This window comes from Populus nigra, chromosome 13, assembly GCF_951802175.1.
Source record: "Populus nigra chromosome 13, ddPopNigr1.1, whole genome shotgun sequence".
Taxonomy (NCBI): Eukaryota; Viridiplantae; Streptophyta; class Magnoliopsida; order Malpighiales; family Salicaceae; genus Populus; species Populus nigra.
The window spans coordinates 9,125,782-9,150,834 of record NC_084864.1 but is presented as its reverse complement, the minus strand read 5'-3'; the positions used below and the strand labels follow the sequence as shown (position 1 = coordinate 9,150,834).

The 25,053-nt window shown below is 33.8% G+C and overlaps 3 protein-coding genes across 3 annotated transcripts; 2 read left to right on the top strand and 1 right to left on the bottom strand.

Moving 5' to 3' along the window:
* The first annotated feature begins 1,460 nt into the window (after positions 1-1,460).
* LOC133671074 (ARF guanine-nucleotide exchange factor GNOM-like) lies at positions 1,461-8,198 on the top strand. The gene is made up of 3 exons (XM_062091699.1): positions 1,461-1,596; positions 2,457-3,402; positions 4,148-8,198. The coding sequence occupies exons 2-3, from the start codon at positions 2,668-2,670 to the stop codon at positions 7,787-7,789; spliced, it is 4,377 nt and encodes a 1,458-aa protein (XP_061947683.1). The 5' UTR covers positions 1,461-1,596; positions 2,457-2,667; the 3' UTR covers positions 7,790-8,198.
* Positions 8,199-10,664: 2,466 nt separating this feature from the next.
* On the top strand, positions 10,665-12,930 carry LOC133671383 (uncharacterized). The gene has a single exon (XM_062092142.1). It carries the CDS (start codon positions 10,717-10,719, stop codon positions 12,820-12,822), a length of 2,106 nt encoding a protein of 701 aa, XP_061948126.1. The 5' UTR covers positions 10,665-10,716; the 3' UTR covers positions 12,823-12,930.
* A 6,537-nt stretch (positions 12,931-19,467) lies between these two features.
* LOC133670549 (ethylene-responsive transcription factor WRI1-like) lies at positions 19,468-21,576 on the bottom strand. Its single transcript, XM_062091062.1, has 8 exons — positions 21,250-21,576; positions 21,079-21,161; positions 20,913-20,921; positions 20,728-20,816; positions 20,543-20,616; positions 20,393-20,443; positions 20,220-20,296; positions 19,468-20,117 (listed from the first exon to the last, which is right to left on the bottom strand). Exons 1-8 carry the CDS (start codon positions 21,558-21,560, stop codon positions 19,558-19,560), a joined length of 1,254 nt encoding a protein of 417 aa, XP_061947046.1. The 5' UTR covers positions 21,561-21,576; the 3' UTR covers positions 19,468-19,557.
* Between the last annotated feature and the right edge of the window lie 3,477 nt (positions 21,577-25,053).

The following is a 25,053-nucleotide window of genomic DNA, read 5'->3' as shown; positions in this document are numbered from 1 at the left end:
TAGATTGATTTTAATTCACCGATCAATGTACCTATCTTGATTTATTTTTAATAAAAAAATATTATTTTTTTTAATTATATTATGAAAAACATAAACACTCATATAAAAATTAATGATTTAAAAAAAACAAATATAACAAATTGTAGAAAAAGAACACTAGTTAAAACTTCAAAAAAAGAGACAACTATAATCTTATTAAAAAACAAACTAAGATTCCAATGGTATTTCAAAATTTATTGTCAATTAAATCAATATATATATATATATATATATATATATATATATATATATATATATATATATATATATATATATATATATATATAACAACAAAACAAGGTTAAAGGTGCGCCCTAGATAAACTAAGAAGCCGATTCACCTAAATTGCGATGGCTTGACAATAAAGGCTCAACTTTCATGCATCCAGGCCTGATTTTTTTAATATTTGTTTAAAAAATTGTTTTTTAACTTATTTTCGTTTAAAATACTTAATAAATACCATATAACCTCACAAAACAAATTAATTGTCCCAATTTTTATTTTTTTTTATAAAAATCCTAAAAATACAAAATCAAAATGAAAAACAAAAAATCTCTATTAATTCTATTTTATTTTTCAGGCAAGATGATAGTTTAAAAGATTTTAATTGAATTTTTTTTATCGAATGAAACCATTAACAACAAAATCAGCTTTTAATTTGATTTAAAATGTGGTTAATTAATAATTTTTTTTCTTTTAAATTCAATAATTAAAATAAGAATAAAATAAAATGTTAGACTAAATCATATAATTTTTAAATTGAAAGGATAAAAAATGTTTTTATAAAATTTTAAATTTAATGATGTTAACATCAATTTTGTTAAAAAATGACTTCTATTTTATCGAATTTTGATCTTCTTATTTTTATTTATTTGTAAACAATAAAATTATTATTATTTTTTATAATATCAAGAATTGTTTTTTAAGAATATAAAAACTCAAAAAAAAAATATATAAACTAAATCATCAAGCCTAATAAACAATCAAACCATTGATCAAGAATAAAATTTTTTAAAAAATTGATGGGCTATTGAATAAAAAAAATGAATCAAAAATAAAAAAAATTATTTTTTTTAAGTAAAGGGATACCGTTTCACTTACTTTTAATTTCAGTTCTTTAATTTTTAATTTTTTTTAAACAATCAAACCAAATTATTCTTTACAAAATTAATAATCAAATCATTGTTAGGAAGCCAAAAATAAAAGAATACAAATAAATCATCAATTAATCTAATATAAAAAAATAAAATTAAAAAAATATTGAGTAAAACAAAATTTAGAATAAAAAAAATAAAAACACCGTGGATTCTGCGAATCCATAGTATTTTCAGTACGAAACATCGTGGCCTTTTTTTTTATATGAAAAAAATAAATTTAATAATAAATAAAAAAGAACAGAGATTAAAGGGGGGGAAAAATAAAAAGAAAAGGGAGAAAAAAGGGTGATTAGAATTGTGTTTATAAATCTGTAGAGGAGGTGGAAGGAAGAAATGAAAAAAAGAGCAGAATTGAGACGCATATCCATTCCTCAGATCCGCATTCTCACACCTTCCTAAGGTAGCAACGCATCTCCCTTTACTTCTATCTAGCTTGATGCCTTGCCTTGCCTTCCCTTTCTTCAAACTTACTTATTGTTATTTTTCTATAAATAAATAATAGTTTTGTTATTCTATTTACGTAAAACCTGATCTTCTTGTGTAGTCAGTTTCTTAGTTGGAGTAGAAACTACCTGTAGATTGCATTTCAGACGTGATCCCTTCAATTTGCGTCAATTTTCGTGTTATTTTAGGGTGGTTTATTTATTTATTTTATATATGATATGAGCTTTTTAAATTTCATATCTTTTTCATTTAACTTTGATTAGCAACTATCTAGGTTTTTTTAGTTACTACTGGGGAGTACAATTTTCTTACAATTAACTCATCATTATGATATGTCCAAGGAATCTAATCTGACCATTCATTTGTTTTTTTTCTCCTCGGAATCCTGTTTGTCTAACTGCTGCACCCACTAGATTTACAACCCAAGTAGGAAGTATTAAGGCTAATTGAAGATTTCAGATAGTTAAATGAGTATTGATTTCGAGCTCTAGATGGATCTTAATGCTAGATTTTCAACTATGCCTAGTCATGATATCTGCCAAATGTTCGAGATGTTTTCGACTCTTTGAATGAGTTTCATCACAGCACTGATGCAACTTGGCTTTAATTGCTTTCGCAAAAATTGATTGATTAATGAGCATTAGCAGTTTAACAAAGCATATGACCCAATAGTCTCACCAACTTCATTTTGTTTGCTGATTTCCTTGCTTATCTGTATAAATCATGAGTCAGTATCTGTTTTACATTAGCTGTTCAGGCTGCTTTTGTTGTACTCTCTGTTTCAGTAATTTTATTATTTTTGTGTTGAATATGAAGGGATGATGCCATATTTTTGATTGAGCTGAACAACGCAAGCGGATCAATTTAGCCGGGCCCATCAAGTTTGGGACAAAGGCATTTTGTAGCTGTTGCTGTTGTTTGTTGCCTATGAAGGGCATGCTGTAATCAAGTTCTTGTTCCTTCTCTGCATAGCAACCAGGAATCGCAGACAGGAGTTCTGGTTGTATTGAGAGGATACTGTATTGATATGGGGAGAATAAAGCTACAGTCTGGAATTAAGGTGATTGAGGAAGAACCTGAGGAGTGCGGTACTTCCGAATCTTACAGAGCTACTATAGTATGCATGATTAATGCAGAAGCAGGTACTGTGTTGGCAGTGATGAGGAGAAATGTGAGATGGGGGGTTCATTATATGTCAGGTGATGACCAACTAGAAGACTCTCTAATTCAATCTTTGAAGACGTTGAGGAAGCAAATCTTCTCCTGGCAGAATCCATGGCATACCATCAACCCTGCACTTTATCTTCAGCCCTTTTTGGATGTGATTCGATCTGATGAAACAGGTGCACCAATCACTGGGGTTGCTTTGTTGTCTGTTTACAAGATATTAACTCTTGATGTGATTGATGAAAATACTGTAAATGTTGAAGATGCTATGCAATCAGTGGTTGATGCTGTCACTGGTTGCCGGTTTGAGGTGACAGATCCTGCATCAGAAGAAGTGGTATTGATGAGGATACTTCAAGTTCTTCTGGCTTGCATGAAGAGTAAAGCATCAGTCATGTTAAGTAATCAGCATGTTTGTACCGTAGTGAACACTTGTTTTCGTATAGTACATCAAGCAGGCAGTAAAAGTGAGTTGCTGCAGAGGATTTCTCGCCACACTATGCATGAACTTATCAGGTTCATTTTTTCACACCTTCCAGATGTTGAAAACACAAACCAGGCATTGGTAGATGGTGTTGCTACTGTCAAACAGGAGGTATGATTGCATCTCACATTCGTCTTCATTATTGTAACATCTCTGCTCTCAATGTCCTTCTGTTAGTTGCTGGGGCATAGGAACAAAGAGAAGCTGGAAAACTTGAGATGAAAAGAATAGTCATAATAAAGAAAAAACCCACATTGATAGTTTACTTAGGGTTTTGTCTTACGGTAATTTATAATTAAATCTTCCTTCTATATTTCTTCAGTTTATCTCTACTGCATATTCCTGGTTGTCTCACAACAGAAATTATATTTGTTTTTACAGTGTTTCATGGTTGGAAAATTAATAGAACTTTAGGGGAAAATCTTTTCTGATTTACACTCAAAATCATAGGTGAAAATCTATTCCTGGTCTGTATCTTTGCCCTTTCTTTTGTGTGAAATTGTTCTATTCCTGGTCTGTATCTTTGCCCTTTCTCTTGTGTGAAATTGTGAGGCTACATTTATGCTCATAGTTTATGATTTATGCTACTTTATGTTTCTTTTTTTTCTTTTTGAGTTTAAAAGAATGGCACATGGCATTAGAGAGCTGCGGAAAATTTGTTAGAAAGTTTTGATGTGGTTTATGGAATGAAGTGGCAATGAACTACTTAGCAACCTTTTACTTTATTGGAACTGTATCTAGTTTTTTGTTAAATGAATGAAAAATGATAAATATGTCTAGCAAGTATAGCTTCGAAACAAAATTATCTTTCTTTTCCTACTTTAGAAGTATTTAAAACGTTTTGTTGCTTTTGCAGAGTGGGGAGCTGGGTAATGATTATGCTCTTGGGAGTACACAGATGGAGAATGGCAATTGTAATTCAGAATTGGGTGGTCAGGCATCCTCTGTGAGGTTTGGTTCTGATGCTTCCACAGGTCTTGCCGCAATTGAAGAAAATGCAATTGGGGCTGGTAGGGGAAAGGATGCCCTTCCTTTTGATTTGCACCTCATGACATTGCCATATGGAATGCCTTGCATGGTGGAGATATTTCATTTCTTGTGTTCCTTATTAAATGTTGCTGAGCATATTGGAAAAGGTCCCAGATCAAATACTATAGCATTTTATGAAGATGTCCCACTTTTTGCATTGGGCTTAATTAATTCAGCAATAGAATTGGGTGGCCCTTCAATTCACTGTCAACCTAGGCTACTGAGCTTGATTCAGGATGAATTATTTAGTAATCTGATGCAATTTGATTTATCAACGAGTCCACTTATTCTCTCAATGGTCTGTAGTATAGCTCTTAACCTGTATCACCATCTGCGAACTGAACTAAAACTCCAACTCGAGGCTTTCTTCTCTTTCGTAATTTTGAGACTTGCACAGAGCAGATATGGTGCTTCTTACCAGCAGCAAGAGGTTGCCATGGAGGCTCTTGTAGACTTCTGCAGGCAGAAAACCTTTATGGTGGAGATGTATGCCAACTTGGATTGTGACATGACATGCAATAATGTGTTTGAAGACCTTATTAACTTGTTATCAAAGAGTGCCATTCCCATGGACTGTCCTTTGTCTTCCATGCATGTTCTTGCTCTGGATGGCCTTATTGCTGTTATTCAGGGTATAGTTGGAAGGATAGGCAATGGGTCTGATGGTTCAGAACCGGCCCCGGTGAATATTGATGAGTATACTTCCTTCTGGACAGCGACGTGTGACAGCTATAGTGATCCTGACCAATGGGTACCTTTTATCCGCCGGAGGAAGCACATTAAGAGAAGGTTAATGGTCGGAGCTGATCACTTCAATCGTGATCCAAAAAAAGGACTAGAGTTTCTCCAAGGAACACATCTACTGCCGGAAAAACTTAATCCTCAAAGTGTGGCTTGCTTTCTCAGGTACACTTCTGGATTAGATAAGAATCTTATTGGGGATTTCCTGGGAAGTCATGACGAGTTTTCCATTCAGGTTCTTCATGAGTTTGCTCAGACTTTTGATTTTGAAGATATGAGTCTGGATAATGCTTTGCGATTATTGTTGGAAACTTTTAGGCTGCCTGGAGAATCACAAAAAATACAAAGGGTGCTTGAGGCATTTTCTGAGAGATATTATGAGCAATCATCACAGGTTCTAGCTAACAAGGACGCGGCTCTTTTGTTGTCTTATTCTCTTATATTGCTCAACACAGATCGGCATAATGCACAGGTGAAGAAAAAAATGACAGAAGAGGATTTTATCCGGAATAATAGACGCATCAATGGAGGCAATGACTTACCTCGAGAATTCTTGTCAGAGCTGTACCATTCAATTTGCAAGAATGAGATCCGCACAACTCCAGAACAAGGATTTGGAATCCCTGAAATGACCCCAAGCCGTTGGATTGATCTAATGCATAAGTCCAAAAGGACTGCTCCATTTATTTTATCCGATTCTAGAGCTGACCTTGATCGTGATATGTTTGCTATAATGTCTGGTCCCACAGTTGATGCTATCTCTGTGGTGTTTGATCATGCTGAACTTGAAGATATTTACCAGACATGTATTGATGGATATCTGGCTGTTGCTAAAATCTCTGCATGCCATCATCTTGTAGATGTATTGGATGCTGTAGTTGTGTCTCTGTGCAAATTCACAACCCTCTTGAATCCATCATCAGTCGAGGAATCTGTGCTAGCCTTTGGTGATGATGCAAGAGCAATGATGGCAACTGTCACAGTTTTTACCATTGCAAATAGATATGGTGACTATATCCGCACAGGTTGGAGAAATATTCTGGATTGTGTCCTTAGATTGTACAAACTTGGTCTCCTCCCTGCACGCGTGGCCAGTGATGCTGCTGAGGAATCAGAGCTTTCTGCTGACCCTGTGCATGGTAAAACGATTTCAAATTCTCTGCCTTCAGTACACATGCAATCCATGGAAACTCCAAGAAGATATACTGGCTTAATGGGCCGGTTCAGTCAGTTTTTAGCTCTTGACATTGAGGAGCCAAGATCACAACCCACTGAACAACTTGCTGCTCATCAACGCACCCTTCAGACAATCCAAGAGTGCCATGTTGGCAGCATCTTTACTGAAAGCAAGTTCTTGCAAGCTGAATCATTATGGGAGCTTGCACAAGCACTTATCTTGGCTGCTGGTCACCCTCAGAAAGGGAACAGTTTACCAGAGGATGAAGATACTGCAGTTATTTGCCTGGAGTTGCTCATTACAATTACGCTGAATAACCGGGACAGGATTTTGCTATTGTGGCAGGGTGTTTATGAGCACATAGCTAATATTGTTCAGTCAACTGTAATGCCTTGCTCCTTAGTAGAGAAGGCTGTTTTTGGACTCCTCCGGATTTGCCAGCGGCTGCTGCCCTACAAGGAGAACCTGGCTGATGAACTTTTGAGGTCACTGCAACTTGTCTTGAAGCTTGATGCCCGTGTTGCTGATGCATACTGTGAACAAATTACGCAGGAAGTGGGTCGCCTTGTGAAAGCAAATGCTGCACACATAAGATCTCTAATGGGGTGGCGTACGATTACATCCTTGCTTTCCATCACTGCTCGGCATCCAGATGCTGCTGAAGCAGGATTCGATGCGTTGTTCTTTATCATGTGTGATGGGTCTCATTTGTTACCTGCAAATTATGTTCTCTGTGTTGATGCAGCAAGGCAGTTTGCAGAGTCTCGTGTGGGACAGGCAGAGAGGTCCGTGTGTGCAGTTGATCTTATGGGAGATTCTGTTAGTTGTTTGGCTAGGTGGTCACAAGATGCAAAGGAGGCAATGGGGGAGGAGTCTGCAAAGTTATCAGAGGATATTGGGGAAATGTGGCTGAGGCTTGTGCAGGGTTTACGGAAAGTTTGTTTGGATCAGAGAGAAGAGGTCAGAAACCGTTCTCTTTTATCATTGCAGAAGTGCTTGACAGGAGTGGATGGGATCAAACTTCCACATGATATTTGGTTACAGTGTTTTGATCTGGTCATCTTCACCATGTTAGATGATTTGCATGAAATTGCTCAGGGGCACCAATATAACTATAGAAACATGGAAGGGACACTTGTCATTGCTGTAAAACTCCTTTCAAAAGTGTTTTTGCAGTTACTCCCTGAAATTGCACAGTTGACAACTTTCTGCAAACTCTGGGTGGGAGTGCTTAGCCGAATGGAAAAATATCTGAAGGTAAAAGTAAAAGGGAAGAAAAATGAAATTCTTCAGGAAACAGTGCCTGAGCTTCTGAAGAACACCTTGCTGGTAATGAAGAGCTGGGGAGTGCTTGTGCAGAGGAGTGCTTCAGGTGGGGATAGCTTGTGGGAACTTACATGGGTGCATGTGAATAGTATCGCTCCATCTTTGCAAGCTGAGGTGTTCCCTGATCAAGGTCAGGAGCAGTCACTTCATAAGCTGGACGAAACAGGTTACGTTCCATCAAATGAACCAGTGCATGCTGAATGTGCTGCTGGCACTGGAGGTTAACATTGACAGTGTGTTCAATAGAACCCAATCGGTTTGTCGATACGTGTAGCTGAGTACACAAGTTGGAGCATTCGGGTAATTTTTTCATGTTCTGGTACTGGAATTTTTGGGAATTGACAAAGATTAAGGTTTATCAAGAAGGGAATGGACGTGATGAAGGTCTCTGCTCACGACTGCAGGCATCAGAAAGATAGAGATTTGGTTATTTGAAATATGCTTGGGAAGAACTCTCTCTTTGGTCCTAAAATTTTGACCATAAAAGTTGTATTTACTTTTCTCGTTGATGTACAGGACAAAGAATTTGATACCTGAACATTTTCAAGTAGGTTTTAGTTTTACCCAGCATCATAAGGTGGAGAATTGTGATGGTTTTGCATGATAGTAATACAGTTCAGATTTATGTTCACAATTGCTGGCAAAATAAGCTCTGGGCATTTCTTTTCTTTTTTTTCCTTCCTAGTTGTATCATCTCTCAATTAACCCCACTATTCTTCAACACGCTCCATTTGCCGCCTATTTTTGTTAAAAGAGATGACTATGAACACAAGAAGTAATTTTACTATGAATTAATAAATATAATCCAAGTCTATAAAACAAATATGAGCTGCTGTCGGAATTGAATTTTAACATGAATGTTTGAGAGTGTGGTTTTGGTTGTTTTTTAAAGTGTTTTTTATTCAGAAATGTATTAAAATAATATTTATTTTTTAAAATTATTTTTAATATTAACAAATTAAAATAATCTAAAACCACAAAAATATATTAATTTAAAGTAAATAAAATAATAAAAAAAATTTAAAATTTTTCAAAAATATTTTTGAAATACAAAAACAAACAGGGTTTATTAAACACTGAACTATCACAAATAACACGCGTGAACATTATTATTATTTTTTTATTTAAAAGGATATTTTATTATAATAAAAAAGCTAAATCATGGGGAAAATACTTTAACTTTTCTTACAAAATACTATGTATTGTTGTGGTGTTTTTTTTTCTTAAACACATGGATTTTTTTTCCTTTTCCTTTTCTTTTTGTTATGATTTTTTTTTAAAATTATTTTTGTCAATTTTTTTTAATGTTGAAATGGTTTATAATTTAGCTTTATAATTTTTTTTTTATTTTATTTTTCTATGAGATTAGTGTGGTTTGCTGGTTTGTTGAGGTACTCTAAATTGCTTGAATTTATGGATTTGATGGGTTTTTTTTTAATTGAGCATTGTTTTTTTTAGTTTTTTTCTTTTTTATATTATTAAAAAATAATTTTAGAGAAAATAATATTATTAAATTTTATTAAATAATAAAAATTAAAGGATATAGAAAAAAATATTGTTCACCTAACACCAATTACATTGTGGACTATAATCCGGTGTTTTGCTTTTATATATATATATATATATATATATATATATATATTTTATATTTTTTGTTTTTGAATAAGAATAAACTAAAAGTTATAGTTTATTATTCTTAATTTTGAATAGGAATAAACTAAAGGGCTATTATTCTTAATTTTTATAGAGACTTTCACGTAAATTGCACGCGTGATTACTTTTAACAGAAATAATTAATGGAGAGGTATATTAGAGAATATGAATAAACTAAAGGTTATAGTTTATTGATTTTCCTATAGAGAGGTATAGATGGTAAATAATGTAATATCCAACGGTTGATAGGCTTCCTCGTTATCTTTCCAACGCACGGAAATAAGGAAATATGATGTCGCCGGCCCGGGGGAGTCGAGGATAACGGCATCTATTATAAATTAAAATCTTCAAAGACTAAAATTAAAAACTGTATATTTTGGATGTCTATCTATATATTATATAGAAAAAACAAACTAGAAAATTATAAAAAAAATAAAATAGGAAAAATATTCATTTTAAATAAAAAAACTAGAAAAAAAATTAATACATAATAAAAATATAAAAAAATAAAAAATATAAAATTAACTAAGAAAAATATCTATTTTTTTAAAAAAACTACAAATTCAGATCCTAGTAAAAAATCATTATTTGTGGTTTTTTAATATCTTTGTGTGAGGAAGGCTACACTCCTACATTTGAAAAAAATAGAACTATTTTTAACTTTTGGATTATGATAAATATAGTAAATTTCATTTTAATTTTATATAATTAATAATTTTAACAATTTCTAGTAAAGTTGATTTTAATTTATTTACTATATCATAAAGTCATATAAAATAGTCTAAAAGAAAGTGTAATGATATGGTAATTATTTTTTAATATTTTATTTAATATTTTTAATTATATTAATAATTCATTAAAAATAATTTTATTTTAGAGGATATAGAATCACATTAAAAAATAAAAAAATTAAGTATGTACTAATAGTGCTATTATAATTTTTGTTTTATCTTTTTTTTTTTATCATATAAAAAAATCCTAGCAAATAAAAGAAAAAAATTGAACTGATGTTCCTTTAATATATACTGTTTATACAAAAAAACCCTAGCAAATAAAAGAAAAAAAAGTTGAATTGATGTTTCTAATAGATATTATTTTTAAAAGTATTTTTTTCACTTGAAAATATATTAAAATAATAATTTTTTTATTTTTAAAATTTATTTTATAATATTAACACATCAAAATAATTAAAAAATATTAAAAAAATTAATTTAAAAAAATTCAATCTTTTAAAAATCTTTGCCTGCCCACAATGTCAAACACTCCACAACCCCTCTCTCGTCTAAGCGCCTGTTTAACAATGTAACTGAACGGTAATTTCATAATTTTTTTTAAAAAACTTTTTTTAAAATTAATTTTTAAATATAAAAAATAAAAAAATATTATTTTTAAATATTTTTAAATTAAAAATATCTTGAAATTCAATATCTTTGGATTTCCCAAACAGGAACTAAAGTTCTCCATTGACCGGAAACCTCCTCGCTCAAAAAAAATCTGAAATGACCTGGTGTACTAAGATACCTCAAACCCTTTTCATCGCTCCTCCATCAAACACTACCACTTCTCACTTCCTCTGCTCCACCAAAATGCCCTCCACCACCACTACCCTTCTCCTCTTCCTCCTCCTAATCCACCTCACCATCACAACTCCATCCCCAATCCCAGGCCTAGACACTTTCCTCTCTCATCGGTCCACCGTAGACCCTCTTTCTACCAACGATTCCTTCCCCTCCCTCCCTTCTTCCCTAAAAAAATCACTCTCCCTCTCTTCCCCTCACCCTCACATCCCTTCCTTAATCTCCTCCCTTCTCTCCCTTACCCTCCCCCTTTCCCTCCACATCCGTCTCGTCGGATCCTCCTTCCCCTCCGACTCCTCCTCCCTCCTCCAATCCTTCCTCTCCACTGCCCACATCTCTGACCACTTCCACGTCATCACCACCGACTCCCACCGTCTTTCCATCAAGCATTCCCCCCACCTTGAAATTTCCCACGCGGGCTCCACCCTTTCATCTCGCCTTTCCGAAGCCCTTAAATCTTCCATTTCCGAAAGTACATCTTCCCTCAGATCACCTCTCCTTTCCATCCCTTACAACACAGTTGATCGGATTATCAAGCAAGATTTTGATAGAGAAAAACCTGTGCAAGGGGTTTATGTTTATTTGATTAATTTGGGTTCGCAATCGAAGAACTATGCGTATAGTTATTCAGAAGGGGATTCGTCTCCTGGGTTTACTAAATGCTTAGGAACCATTTGGACTGGTAAAGAGAGGTATCTTTGGATTGATCTATCTGCTGGTCCTGTCGATTACGGACCGGCTATATCTGGAGATGGGGTTTTACCTAGAGGTGAATTTCACCCTCTTACAGCAATGCACGGGCGACCCAAGTCACATAAGGCATTGTTAGCGGACTCGGCATCGTTGATTTGGAATGCTTATCAGGTATTACTTGTGCCCTCTTTGAGAATTCCTGTGCATTTTCAGAATTCTTTGATTGTTGAGTTTATACATATTTATGGGTCTGGAAGTGGTAAGGATTTGAGTGGGTTGGATTGGAAGGAGATTGAGAAGACGTTTATGGATGAGGCTAATGAAGGTGGGTTGTTGTTGAGGAATCAGAATTTGGCGTTTAGGAATTATGAAGTGAATTATGATCAGTGTTCAATTTGCTCGTTTGCGATTTCTAGGTCGATTAATTCCTATACTTCTAGGTTCTTGTTTGACAATTATACTTTGATTGTGAGTGAATATTTGGACTCAAAGAGATTGCATCAGATACTGTCTGATTCTGCTGAGGAGTTTAGGAGGATGGCAGGGACCCCGGAGGAGGATTTTAGTAGAGTGCTGCCTGTTTATGTGTTTGATTTGGATTACAATACACTGCTGATGCTTGATCGGTATCATCAATCTGTTGCGTTTAGGGATATGGTTATTGCAGTGAGGACAAAGACTACACAGACTGTGAGTGATTATAGCTGCAATGGTCGTCACATGTTTACGCACACTAGGGTACTTGAGAGACCGCTTGTTGGTTCAATTCTACAGAGTATGTGGGGAGTGTCACCAACCCATTTGTCTTGGAGCCCAAGGCATAATAATACTTTGGTGGATTATACTTGGAGTGTTGGACAAACTCCATTTGGGCCTTTCTCAGAGATTTCGTCTCTGTCATTCGTGCAGAAAGATGCAGCTCGTAGAAATGTGCTGTTGACGTCATTGAATTACAGTATAAGTAGTGTTATTGATGTTCTTGAATCCATTATAGCACATGGCGGGGACAGGAAACTCCTTAAACAGAATCAGCATGTTCAGTTCATTCAGAGATGGAACCTGTTCAAGTACAAGCTGGACAAAGCGATTTCTGCAATGTCACATATGGACTTTGACATGGCTTTGTATTACTTGAGGTCCTCTGACCACGACATGTATGCCATTCACTCTCTGGTTTACCATGCATCCCAGGAATTGGAGGCATCGCTTGTTTGTTTCAAGGACCCACCATTTCCATGGGGTTCAGTGTCTATGTCCGCAGTAGTTTTCTTTGCTCTAGTTTATGTTTATTCTAAACGAGAGAGCCTTTTTAGAAATAAAAGAAAGCAGTTTTGAGGCTCTTTAGAGGAATAGAATTTTGTATCATGCGAACACAATACAAGAAACCTATTTCTTTGAGGGGTACATCTGAAGGTTTGGAATTAATTTTCACTTTTCCATAAATGCTTGCTCCTATTGAAGTTGATATAGCCGTGTTGCTCAGTTTCCATTATTTACTGCAAATCTGTAATTCCACGACTTCTCTAGATATATGACTTTTTCACATTTTGCTGCATCCTTGCTCCCTTCTTTTTTTTTTTTAGTACATTGACCATCAAGGAGAATGGGACCATCTATGAACTAGAAATTCAGGGGAGCTGACTTTATTTGCAACATTTCTGAAGGCTATATCTTGATTCATGCCTCATTATTGAACTTGTTTTGAATTAACATAAAACACTTCTGATGTCTATAACAGTTAGGCATTAAGGCACAACTTCCAGATCCAGGCATGCTGAAAGCTTATAAAAGTTAGAGACAACTATTCTGGGCTACTTTTAAAGTATTGAAAAACTAAACCCATGGTTTCAAAACCTATCATGAGCTACTAAAAGCTCAAATAGTACTTGCCATGGTAAAGGTTAATGAGTTCTTAGAAGCTTGATTGACCTTATGTTTTGCTTGAGCCATTTCTTGTAGCTTTTGAGTGGATAATTTAGTACATGTCATGCCTGGTGAATCTGCCACTACATCTGCTTTACTTTTGGAGGCCCTCCGAATCATGTGTCAACTACTGAGTTCTCATTATCATTTATCTCATATTTGCCTTCTACTTGGATATTGCTTTTCCTGTTAAATTTATTAGTTACTCTATTCACGTGCTCAATAGTCCGATACATGTAGTGAGGACAGAGAGTCAGGGAGTAGGCATTCATACATGTCTATGCATCTTTGATTGCCACACACGCTGGCACACATTTGAGATAATTAAGTTGGTGGGTAATATACCCAAACTTTAGTACATGTTTATGCACGTTCATTTGCAATGAATTGATTTGCGAGTCTTGGGTTCAGGCAATTTGGAGAAAGGCAATTTGGTTATTTTGCAAGTTGAAATTGGTGCTTACAGAATGATAGGTGATATTAATGTAAGTTACATGGAGTGGAGTATAGGCTTGGGGACCTGCATGTTATTTCAAGTGGCATAAAGAAGCAATGGCAAGTTGCATGTTATTTTGTCCAACAGGATAACTGTGTTTCAGTAATTTGGAGTGTGGTTTTGGTGTTAGGTTTCGAGTTTTATTTTAGCTTTCCTAGTATTTGTTTAAGTATTGTGAAGCTCTTGCATTTACAGCTTTCATTAGTCTTTATTAGAATTTTATCTGACTTTAAAAGTGAGTGGCAAATCTTGGATGACCTCCTTTCAGGGTTTGTTTTTTAAAGCCTGGAAAGGAGGGTTTGGCTTTTTTGATGCAAATCTTGGATGATTTTACCTCTCCATGCTTTCAAGTAGGAGTCCAACCTTTGAGCAATGGTGGGGTTTCTTAGGCAATTGGAGCTTTGGAGGTCTATACTGTTTTGGAAAAGAGAAGATTAATCGATGATGGAGGACGAGGAAAAAATTACCAAAACTAAATAGAATTAAAAAAAAAACTAAAAGGGCTAAGGAAAACACTGTAACATGTGAGTGAATCTACTGTGGATTCAAGCAGTATTTTTCGTATCATTTTCTTATTCTCTCCTTTTTTCTCGCGTGATTTGGTGCCTTCACTAGCTTTCTTCTTTGCACCAGCAGCGTGATCGAAGCTTCAACTCAGTTTTGTTTGTTGCAGTTTAATGTTGGGACACGCTAGCCATTGGGCATTGAGAGGTTCTGAGTGGATGTGGCTGGTGTGACTGATTGCTTTTTAGAGGAGTTGGGTTGGGATCAGCTAGCTTGAGCTTGGTTGATCATGGTTACATTTTAGGGGTGCGTGGTGAGCCATTTCCTTCTGTTGTTAGTGGGGTGTGCCATCATTGTGCACTAAATGCACACCTCACTTGCATTGTGCCTAGGCTGGCTTTATAGATTAGGGGCTGGTTTTTTTTTAAAAAAAAGTTTTTTTTTTGTTTTTTTAATGAAATTTTTTTTTAATGTTAAATTTTTTTCTATTAAGTTATCAAACTTTCATAACACAGATTCTGGATTTGATGGGTTAATCCAGATTTCTTTTTTCTGGTTTTTCTTTTTAATTAATTTTTTTGTTTAATTTAGTTTTTTAATATTAAATTTTTTTCTATTTAGTTATAAAACTTTCATTACACGAATTCTGGATTTGACTGGTTAACTAGCTAATTCTGGGTTAATCTATTTTATTTTCAATCATTTTATTTGGTATCATATTTTTTAAAAGAAATTCCTTTTTTTATTGACCAGAAATTAAATAAATAAATTGAAGGCTCCTTAGAATTTATCCTTCGAGAGAATTTTGCCATGGTCGACCAACAACTATCTCACTAACCAACAATCACCTACGAGAGTTGCTTCGGCTCCATTACTACCATGTTGTTGGCGTTGGGCATGTGTAGGTGTGAGAAGGAGTGATGGTTACGAACTAACGAAGAAAATAAAAATAAAAATAAAAATAGCATGTTTATTTTTTTTTAAAAAAATGATAATATGGACTGACATTAATGTCATGACTTTATGTTTTTTTTTTTTTTTTTTTTTTTTTTTTTTGATTATCGTGGGTGTCCGGGCCAGCTTGCGCGCACCTCGACTAATCCCACGGGTCCTGAAGTTAACGACCATGATCATGACTTTATGTTAACATTATGGATACGTGTGACATATATAAAGATATTGATTATAAAAAAAAAAAAAAATTAATTGGTTACATACAAACAACACATTTCTCATTATAATATTACAGCATTGATGGTGTTTATATTCTTTTAGTAACCAAAATTCATCAATAAAAAAACATTTAATCTCGAAGGGACCAAATCAAGAGAAACACCGGAACTTGAAAACAAAACAACAAATATATTGTTTATATAAAAAATAAATAATCATGTGTTGTTTGATTTGTATGATGTTTTTTAAAATAGTTTTTTTTCTTGAAAATACATCAAGTGTTTTTTTTAGATTTTGTTTTTTATTTTTGATATCATCACATAAATCATCAAAAAATACTAAAAAATAATCAATTTAATACTTTTAAACACATAAAAACAGAAGCAAAAGCTGTATCAAATACCCTTTAAGGGTCGTACTTTCTCACTTTGTGTTTTTTAGCAAATCAGTTAAGAACTTTGTGTTTTTTAGCAAATAAGTGAAGATAATTGAGGTTGACTATTAACCGAGGACTCAATTTATTGATTGACGATGAAGTTCTATTCAGAACTAAAGTCTTTAGCAGTTAATGTTATCAAATGTTGCAATATAATTAGAGTCCTAGCACATATAACTACCAAGAAGAATCAAGTGAATGAGATTATAAAATCCATATTTTTTATAGATAGATTGTATAGGATTTATATTTTATGTGAACCTTGATCTTTATAATATTATAAATAGGTCATTTAATAGCTAAAAACAATGGTAAGCTCTATATACACAATTTCTTTATATACATGATTTCTTCACAAGTTTTCGTTTTATGTTACTTATTGCAATATGTAGCTTTCCTTTACAAATTATTTTTTTTATTTATCTTTATTCATTTACCTTTTGTTTTTCTTAGTTTGTAAACTCTTTGACATTATACACATTTATCTTTTAACTTGTTGAATCAAGTTAAGAATTCCACACCATGTGATTCTTGTTGAACTAAGTTAAGAATTTCACACTCCATGTGATTTGCAAGGCTATTGCCTACTTTCACTTTGAATTATGTTTCTAAGTATAGTCTTTCTTTATCGAAAGGAATGAGCGAATAATAGGTTAGATCAATTTGTTAAAAGGTGAACAAATTGGAATCAATTGATCAACAGATTGACATCCTTGGTGTGAATAACTTATTAAAATAATAAAGATTAGTAATCATGAATTTGTTTTTTGGGATAAAAACATGGTTATAATGACTAACAATCAATCAATCCAAGAAATTGATATAGGCCATTCACCTAGATATGAAAAGTTAAAAAACAACTCATAAACATATAGGCTAATGGAGTAACCTTCATCAGGTGTTCCATATGATGACTTTACATCATCCAATCCTTTATGTCAACAAATAACTGCACCTAGAAAAAACTACATTGTATTAATGCAGCCTACAATGTTGTTACTTTTCTCAATGTATTGTTTTGACCAATTACTAGTGGGTATGTTGGTGTTTTCATGCCTCTAGCATAGCCTCTTGGTTATCCTTTTTTTGAATGGGAGATGATGGCATGATCAGATGATAACAACTAGTTTGGTCAAATGCCAATTAGTTAGCGATGACTCCTTCTATAGGTACATTTTTTATCAGAACTTAAATTTATCTAGATGGAAATGAAAAATACAACTAAATAATTTATTACTAGTTTTAGCCATAAATGATGGATAATGGGAATTGTTTAAGTATCCTGATTGAGAAGTATATTCATGAGAATAAAAATTAAAGGAATTGATGGGGCTACACAAGTGATGAAGCATGTGGTTTAATTGAATGCAAAGCAAATAGCCTTACTAGAGCTTGACATGTTGTAAATCCCTTAAGAAAAAAGGTGCCATCGGGAATGTGAATACAAGTGATACATAGCTATTTTCAAGTTTGAATTCATGAGCAAACTGCTAGTAATGAGCTAGATGAAAGTGAAGATGACGTTAAGTCATCAAGCCCCTTATGCCTTTAGTTTTTTTTTATTGTTTAACATGGAAGAAGAGGCCAGTTTTATAGTAGTTACAAGCTTTTGGGATTTAGGCCTCTAGTAAATTGATAACCTATCATGAAGAGTTTCTTTATTATTTTAACTGAAATAGGATATAAGCCCCAACTGAATCTTGACAACTTAATTTACCTTGTTGTTGATTGGGGTGTCATGAATTAAAGATGCTTTTCACATTAAAATGAGATAAACTATATGGGAATATACTTCTATATCGTAAAAAAGTATTCAAGAGGCTCTAAAAAAGCTCACAATCAAAGAGGTTCTAACTAATGTTTGCAGTTATGAAAGCTTCCCATGACTGTACATATTTCAACCTCTTCCTCTTGAACAAATTTTATGAATTTTCAACTTATTTTATCTAGTATTATAGACAATTAACCGGTTGCTTGATAGTTGTCTAAGGAAAATGTACTTGTGCAATTTAGTGTTTGACTTACATATCAATTGATTTTTTTGTATCTCTCTAACATAGTTTTAACATAGGCTTTTTTTTAATTGAAATCAATTAAATTTCACATTATTTTCATAGTTCATGCTAATCTTAGAGGCCGAAATCCACTTAATGAAATTGAAAAATGATGTGCAACAGTAGATCATCAATTAATAGTTAAAAAGCAGTTGAATTTATGATATAAACTGCTAGAATTAATTTGAAGTTTTCATTCAAAGTGTCTTTTAGTTCTTCTAAGTGTCTCTTATGTATATGAATGTGACTAGTATAAGTCTAAGTCTAGGTCTATTGGGGCTTCCTCTCTTAGGAGAGTAACGAAATGTAAGAGTTCATTTCCCCCTGTTTATTTTTAACATGGTATTAGGATTAGTTCGATCTAGTAGGGGTATTTGAGAAATATGAGAGTATAGATGTATAAGTGATATCCAAAGAAAAAAAAAGTACAAGTAGATGGAGTCCAACAAGAGAATTGAAACCTAATACAAAAAATGAGATATAAAAGAAGCCTAAAAAAGAGGCTTGGCTCAAACTAACAATTCCTTACACATGAGAATGTGTGATACTAAGGAGATCACACTTGAAAAAAAAGTGCTCTTTCTAAAAGAGATGGAAAATGGCCAAGAAGCCATGATAAAAGAAAGTAGCAGTCCTAAAAAAAATGAGCCAAAATAAAATTGCTATTTCAAGAGTTAAATCTTGAAAAGAGATGTTTGGCTAAACAATTATAGCAGCAACCGAAAAAGAAGAAATATGACTAAGAGTAGGTATGTTTAGACAAAAACAATAATTAGAGAAAATTAAATTGAAGAAATGATGACAATAAGATATCATTAGCTAGTCATGATGAAAGGAGTAACTAAAACAAAAATATAAAAAAAATCTTTTTAAGAAGAAGATGAAAGTTCCAAAAAAATTATGGTTGTAATGTGACAATAAAAAAAAATAAAAAAGTGAAAAAGGATATTGAAAATTATTATAAGATAATCCTTCACATTTCAAAAATTAAGAGAATTTCAAAATTAAGGGCAAGCGTTAATGGGATTAATTTGAATTCTTTATTTAAAATGTTTTTCTAGTTCTTTTAAGTATTTTTTAGGTATATACATGTAACTACGCCATGACAGCACAACAAAGAACATACATATCGTTTTTTGCATGCCCTGAGGTGGTCACAAGAGAGTTAAATAGAATTCCCATGACTGACACTTGATAGGTGAACTTCATATTTGGATTCTGGATGCCGTTTTAAGATAAGCTTTCAACAGAAAGAGTGGGGGGGAGATGGGGATCAGGCTTAGTTTCATCTGTTTCGTCAGGATGCAAGAAAACAAATTATCTCTGATCAATGAGCTCAGACCAAACCCGAAGATGGTGAAAATAGAGAATTTACAAAGAACATGGATGTTATTTAAGCACTTGTGGGCCAGCTACTTGACTGAAAGGTACAAAAACGAGCACATTTGACCTTGCCATTCCATCGTTTCATTTTCGTCCAGTCATTATAAGACGAACTGGAGTTCTCTTTCTTCCAACCCTAGGCTGTATTTGTTAGAAGAGTAAACAAATGGAATATCTCCAATTCCATCATAAAATATCCCACCATATTCATCATCACTACCTACCATTGGTTGGTTCTTTATCTCATTCCCATCAGTTTCCTCTTCACAAACATTTGAATTCTTCTCAACCAATTCTCTAAATACCGAAGACCGTAGGAGGAGGCCGAGGGCAGTGGGTGATGAAGTCTTGTTGGAAGAATCTACAAAGATATTGTTCTGAAATGCGTCTAGCTTTGGTGGGGAGTTCAGGTAATCTGCAGTGAACTGATTAGGTAGAAACAGTGAGGGTTTGGTTTCCTCTCTTGGAGTGTAGGTATCAGTCAATGTCGCTGCTGTCTGAGGATCTGTGACTGTCTGTAGTTCATTTGCAGCAGCTTGAGCAGCTACTCCTGGCTTTATCCATCTGATATAAGAGCTCAAGTCAAAGTTCGTCACCGCATTGATCCCTCTGTACTCAATTGCTGCAATGTCATAAGCACGTGCAGCCTCCTCTTGCGTGCCTGCATTTTGAGGAGTGAAGTTAATTCTATTCCACTTGGCTTTGGTAGATGTAGGAAAACATTCATCAAGAGCTAGAGAGAGTAAGTTTAGGCCTGACTTACTGTATGTGCCAAGGTAAAGGTATTTGTTTCCGAAAACTCTCCCTATTCTCGCTTCCCATCTCCCATTGTGATGGTGCCTGCATACATTTCCAAAATAGAATCTTTAGAAAGTGCTCTCCGTTTGTAATACCTGTTGAAGTTGGTTTATGGAAAGGAATTATCAGGAAAATCACCTTGCAACTCCCCTATACTTGGATACACCTCTTGAAAAGCCGCTGCTCTTTCTGTGTAAAAAAATAATCCAGATATCATTGTTTAGAGAGGAGGAATGGGCACCTATAATCGGCATTACTTGACATACATATGAAGCTTTATATACATACCTTCTTAGAGATGCTAAATACTCCTCTTTCGTTACAGTTTGCATTATCTCAATCTCTTTCTCATAATCTGATATCTGTGGAATGCATCAAAGTGTGTTAGATGTTGTCACATATTTCATTTAAACTTCTGACAAAGGGGAATTATTCTGAATTTCATACTCATGCCAACTGATAGACATTCATACCGGAAAATTGGTAAAAGTTGATGTTCCCCAATACTTCAAAGCAGCCAAATCATATGCTCTCGCCGCGGATTCTTCTTCATCATAAGCTCCTGAGAAATTGAAAAGGAAACTTTTCATCAGTTCTATAAATTAAGAAGAGTAATAGAACATATAGCTTTATTTTAGAACTTGTGAAAATTACTCACCGAGGTATACTGTTCAGATTCCAATAAGCAATATCAAATTAAGCGCAATCCGACGTGAACATATACAAATTACATAACAAGATCTGAGTATTTGGAAATAAAAATAAAACGAAGAAGTGAAGCAAAATAATGATAATAATAAAAAAAAGACAGCAGAATTATAAACCTTGTTTCCCTTTCTTCTTCTGTGTTACATTCCACGAGAGCTTATCCCACAGGTGGGCTTCAAACCGACCTGTCCATCTATGTCTGTTAAAGTTTAACCTATGTTAGAGAATTATTTATAAGAAAACTTTAGAGACACTTTAACAACAGTTTCTTCATTTAATTAACCAACCTGCTGACGCCACGAAATCTTGAGCTTCTCTTCACAGTGGTAGCAGCAGAAGTTTGATCAGTTGGTTTCTGGGGCATCTGCTGCTGACTTTGATTATCGTCACTTCCGAGTGCAACTATAGCAGGATCCCTTCGCCGCCTTTTGACACACCGAGCTACCTGAGCTTCACTGTCTGCAATGCATCCGCGGCGCCTTCCTGGGTTTTCTTCATTCTTTATCATCATCATTTCTATTTCTTTTTTCTTCCTTTCTTCCTTCTTTTCTATGGGTGGTTGATTCTCTGCAGGGAGTCCAACGATGCATGTATTCATATATACTGTGTGTATTATTTCGATTTTGTTTTTGTTGTGGCAGCCGAGTTACAAGTCAAAACAAGGGAAACGATGATTTCCAAGACAATGCAAGACAAAATCAAGTGTTCACATTCTGTTTGCCAGCTCTCTGATAAAAAGGCTCTTGGTATTTAATTTTTAAATATGCTTCACAGCCTGGTGGATGCTTGTGGTCGGTGGTACGAAAAGTCAATTTTGGTCTTAATTATCACAACTCTACAGTACTTACCAAGAGCTAGCTATACTCTCACAAATTTCATCAAATTAGCAACATTGGTGATTAATTTTCTCTTTTAGCTCTTCTTGGATATGTTTTAACTGAATGAACTCAAATTTAGTTATATATTCGATGGTTTAAGCACGCGATTGAGGCGAATGCGCTACCGGCAAACCCCATGGAAACAGGCTCTGTGGGCAAGAGTAACTATGGTACTTGTTTTATCAGTATATATCCGTGAAGCTGTTGAGCAGTGAAAAAATAATTCTTTGTAAGAGAACATTTTGTTTGGTTTGGTATATCCAGCAGCAGAATTTTCTAGATTACAGAATGCCCAACATACTCTTGTTTTCTGCGAAAAAAGATGGAGAAGATATGCTACCAGCAAACGAGCATATACGAGACAAAACGAAGAAAACATGCAGCTTGACATTTTTTGAGCTTCAGCGTAATATTCTTGAATTCATCGCTCCTCATCCTCTTGTATTCATCGATTTTTAATTTTTAATTTTTTTTTTTTTGGTTCAGGTGGATTATTGTTTCCCAATAATGTCTGGGTGCTTGCTGAAGAGCATGTAATTAGTCCCCTCTCTATAGATTCCAAAATTATTAACGGTGATTACCATGGAATCTAAGAATAGCTCGCATGATAGTGCTAAGCATATACCTAGGAGGAATCGCCTGAGTGAGGTGTTTGTAATATTACCTGCCTAATTTTAATTTCCGAGGGAAGAAAAACCACTCCTTTATTAATTAATTTTTATATATCTCCAAAAACCATATATTTTGGTTTAATAAAAAATGAAGCTGTGATTTCTTAAAGGAATAGAACACTTCACTTTCATTTCGGGCAACTAAGGAGTAATATTGTATGATATATTAGTTGCCATGATGCTGTCTGCTGGCTTTATTTGTCAAGTAGTATGCTGTCTCGCAAAGATGAAGTAAAATGCGCCAAGTCCACAGATTTCTGCTTGTAGATGAATAGCAAGTTTGTTTCTGTATTTTAAAATTGTTTTTGAAAGAAAAGATTTTTTTATATATTTTTTTGTTTTAAATTAATTCTTTAGGTATTTTTAAATGGTTTTAATGTACTAGTATCAAAAATAATTTTTTAAAAATTAAAAATATTATTTTGATATATTTTCAAATGAAAAACATTTTAAAAAACAATCACTATCATATTGATCCTAAACACCCCTGAGCTTCGGAAAAAGATTGTTAGTTGGCGCACTAAGACTCATGATGTTTGAGAGTGTGGTATTGATTGTTTTTCAAAATGCTTTTCGCTCGGAAATGCATCAAAATAATATTTTTTATTTTTAAAAAATTATTTTTTACATCGATACATCAAAACAATCTAAAAAATATTCAAAAAAATTAATTAAAAATAAATTACAAAATTAATTTTTTTAAAAAATACTTTTAAATATAAAAACAAACGTGTTATTACACTACTTTCATCATTAAGGCCCCGTTTGTTTGCCGGAAAGTAGTTTCCTTTTGGAAAGTGAATTCCGGGAAAGTGTTTTTCGATGTTTGGTAGTGTAATGGAAAATAAGTTGAAAAACACTTTCCAGTGTTTGGTTATGTCATGGAAAATGAGCTGGAAAATAACTTATTAATGTTTTATTTTTCTCAAGTTTATTAAAATAATGAGGAATAAATCTTACAAATTAAAAAGTTGAATGAGAATGAAATTAAAAAAAATATAATTTCATAAATTATCTCAAATAAAATAAATAATAATCAAAATAATAGAGATTAAATCTAAAAAATTAAAAAAAATGAAAGGTGAAGAAATTAAAATAATAATAATTAACATTTCATAAATTATTTCAAATAAAATAAGTAAAAATCAAAAGAATGAGGACCAAATTTGATAGATAAAAAATTTCAATAAAAAAATGATAAGGAAAAAGCAAATAGCAATTATAAAAATAAGGACCAAAATTAATATAAAAATTAAATTTTAAGAGATGGAATTGAAAAATAATTATTCAAAACAAATTATATATAGCAATCAAAAGTTTGAGGATCAAATTTGATATAATCAGCAAATAATGACGTTTCTAAATTTTTCACAATTTCCGGAAAGTGTTTTCCGCCCAAATTTTCCAGGAAAACACTTTCCTGAAAACTAAGCCAAATTTTCCTTTGACTGGAAAGTGTTTTCCGTTGACCAACTTTTCCAATGGCAAACAAACACATGAAAGTTTGGAAAGTGGTTTTCCGGAAACCACTTTCCGGAAAACAAACACAGCCAAAAGTAAAAACACTTTCCTGAAAACCAAACCAAATTTTTCTTTGACTGGAAAGTGTTTTCTGTTGACCGAAAAGTGTTTTCGTTGACCGGAAAGTATTTTCTGTTGACGGGAAAGTGTTTTCCGTTGACGAACTTTCCTAATGGCAAACAAACACGGGAAAGTTTGGAAAGTGGTTTCCCGAAAAGTGAATTTCGGGAAACAAACATGGCCTAAGTCGCTATTGACCTATGGTAGATTTTGTTTAGCCAATCGTGACAACTATCTTTAGTTTTTTATTAATTTGACACATGTTAACGCAACTACGAAATAGATATCAAAAGCAGTGTTATGAAACATATAATCATTTCAACATGTGGATTGATGAACATCATGCACTATGAATTTTAAAACTCTTTCAAGGCTGGTGAAATCTACAGATTTGGAGGACTCATATTTAAATTCTAGGTTTGTGTAGAAATGATAGTGTTGTTCCTTTTTCTTTTCTTTTGTTCTGTTTTGTTTTATCGGCACAGGGGATTTTTTTTATTATTAACATGGATGTTCGGGTTAGATTGCGCGCATCTTGACTAATCCCACGAATCCTGAAGTTAACGACCATGTAAGCCTCCAGCGACCCTGAAATTTATAGGACTCAAACTGGTGACCTCTAGAAAGCAAATCTAGAGTCTGACGAATTAAACTACACCCCTCAAAGTTACACACGAGATTTAATAAATCAAATAATAGAAGGGCATCGATCGTGAAGAGCAATATCAGGGAAGTGATAACGGATGAACTCCTTTATTACTTGCTCGGTTTCTTCACGTTTAGATAGCTGAGCGAGCTAGGGTTGTGTGCAAGCTCGTTCCAAGGTCTTTGGATATGACTTTGAGTTAAAAGAAGCAAAATGGTTTCTGATGTCTATAATATCTTTAATGATATCCACACAATACTTGAAAATGGAGGAAGTTAGTGGCAATGTGTTCTACATCATTGCTCGACGATAAAA

Bases quoted from the DNA above. Each gene is read 5' to 3' on its own strand.
- LOC133671383 (XM_062092142.1), top strand. From the start codon at position 10,717: ATGACCTGGTGTACTAAGATACCTCAAACCCTTTTCATCGCTCCTCCA.
- LOC133671074 (XM_062091699.1), top strand. From the start codon at position 2,668: ATGGGGAGAATAAAGCTACAGTCTGGAATTAAGGTGATTGAGGAAGAA. The intron at 3,403-4,147 runs GTATGATTGCAT...TTGCTTTTGCAG, and splicing joins TTGCTACTGTCAAACAGGAG to AGTGGGGAGCTGGGTAATGA.
- LOC133670549 (XM_062091062.1), bottom strand. From the start codon at position 21,560: ATGAATACATGCATCGTTGGACTCCCTGCAGAGAATCAACCACCCATA. The intron at 21,162-21,249 runs GTTGGTTAATTA...AAACTTTAACAG, and splicing joins AGATTTCGTGGCGTCAGCAG to ACATAGATGGACAGGTCGGT. The intron at 20,617-20,727 runs GTATGAATGTCT...TGCATTCCACAG, and splicing joins CAACTTTTACCAATTTTCCG to ATATCAGATTATGAGAAAGA.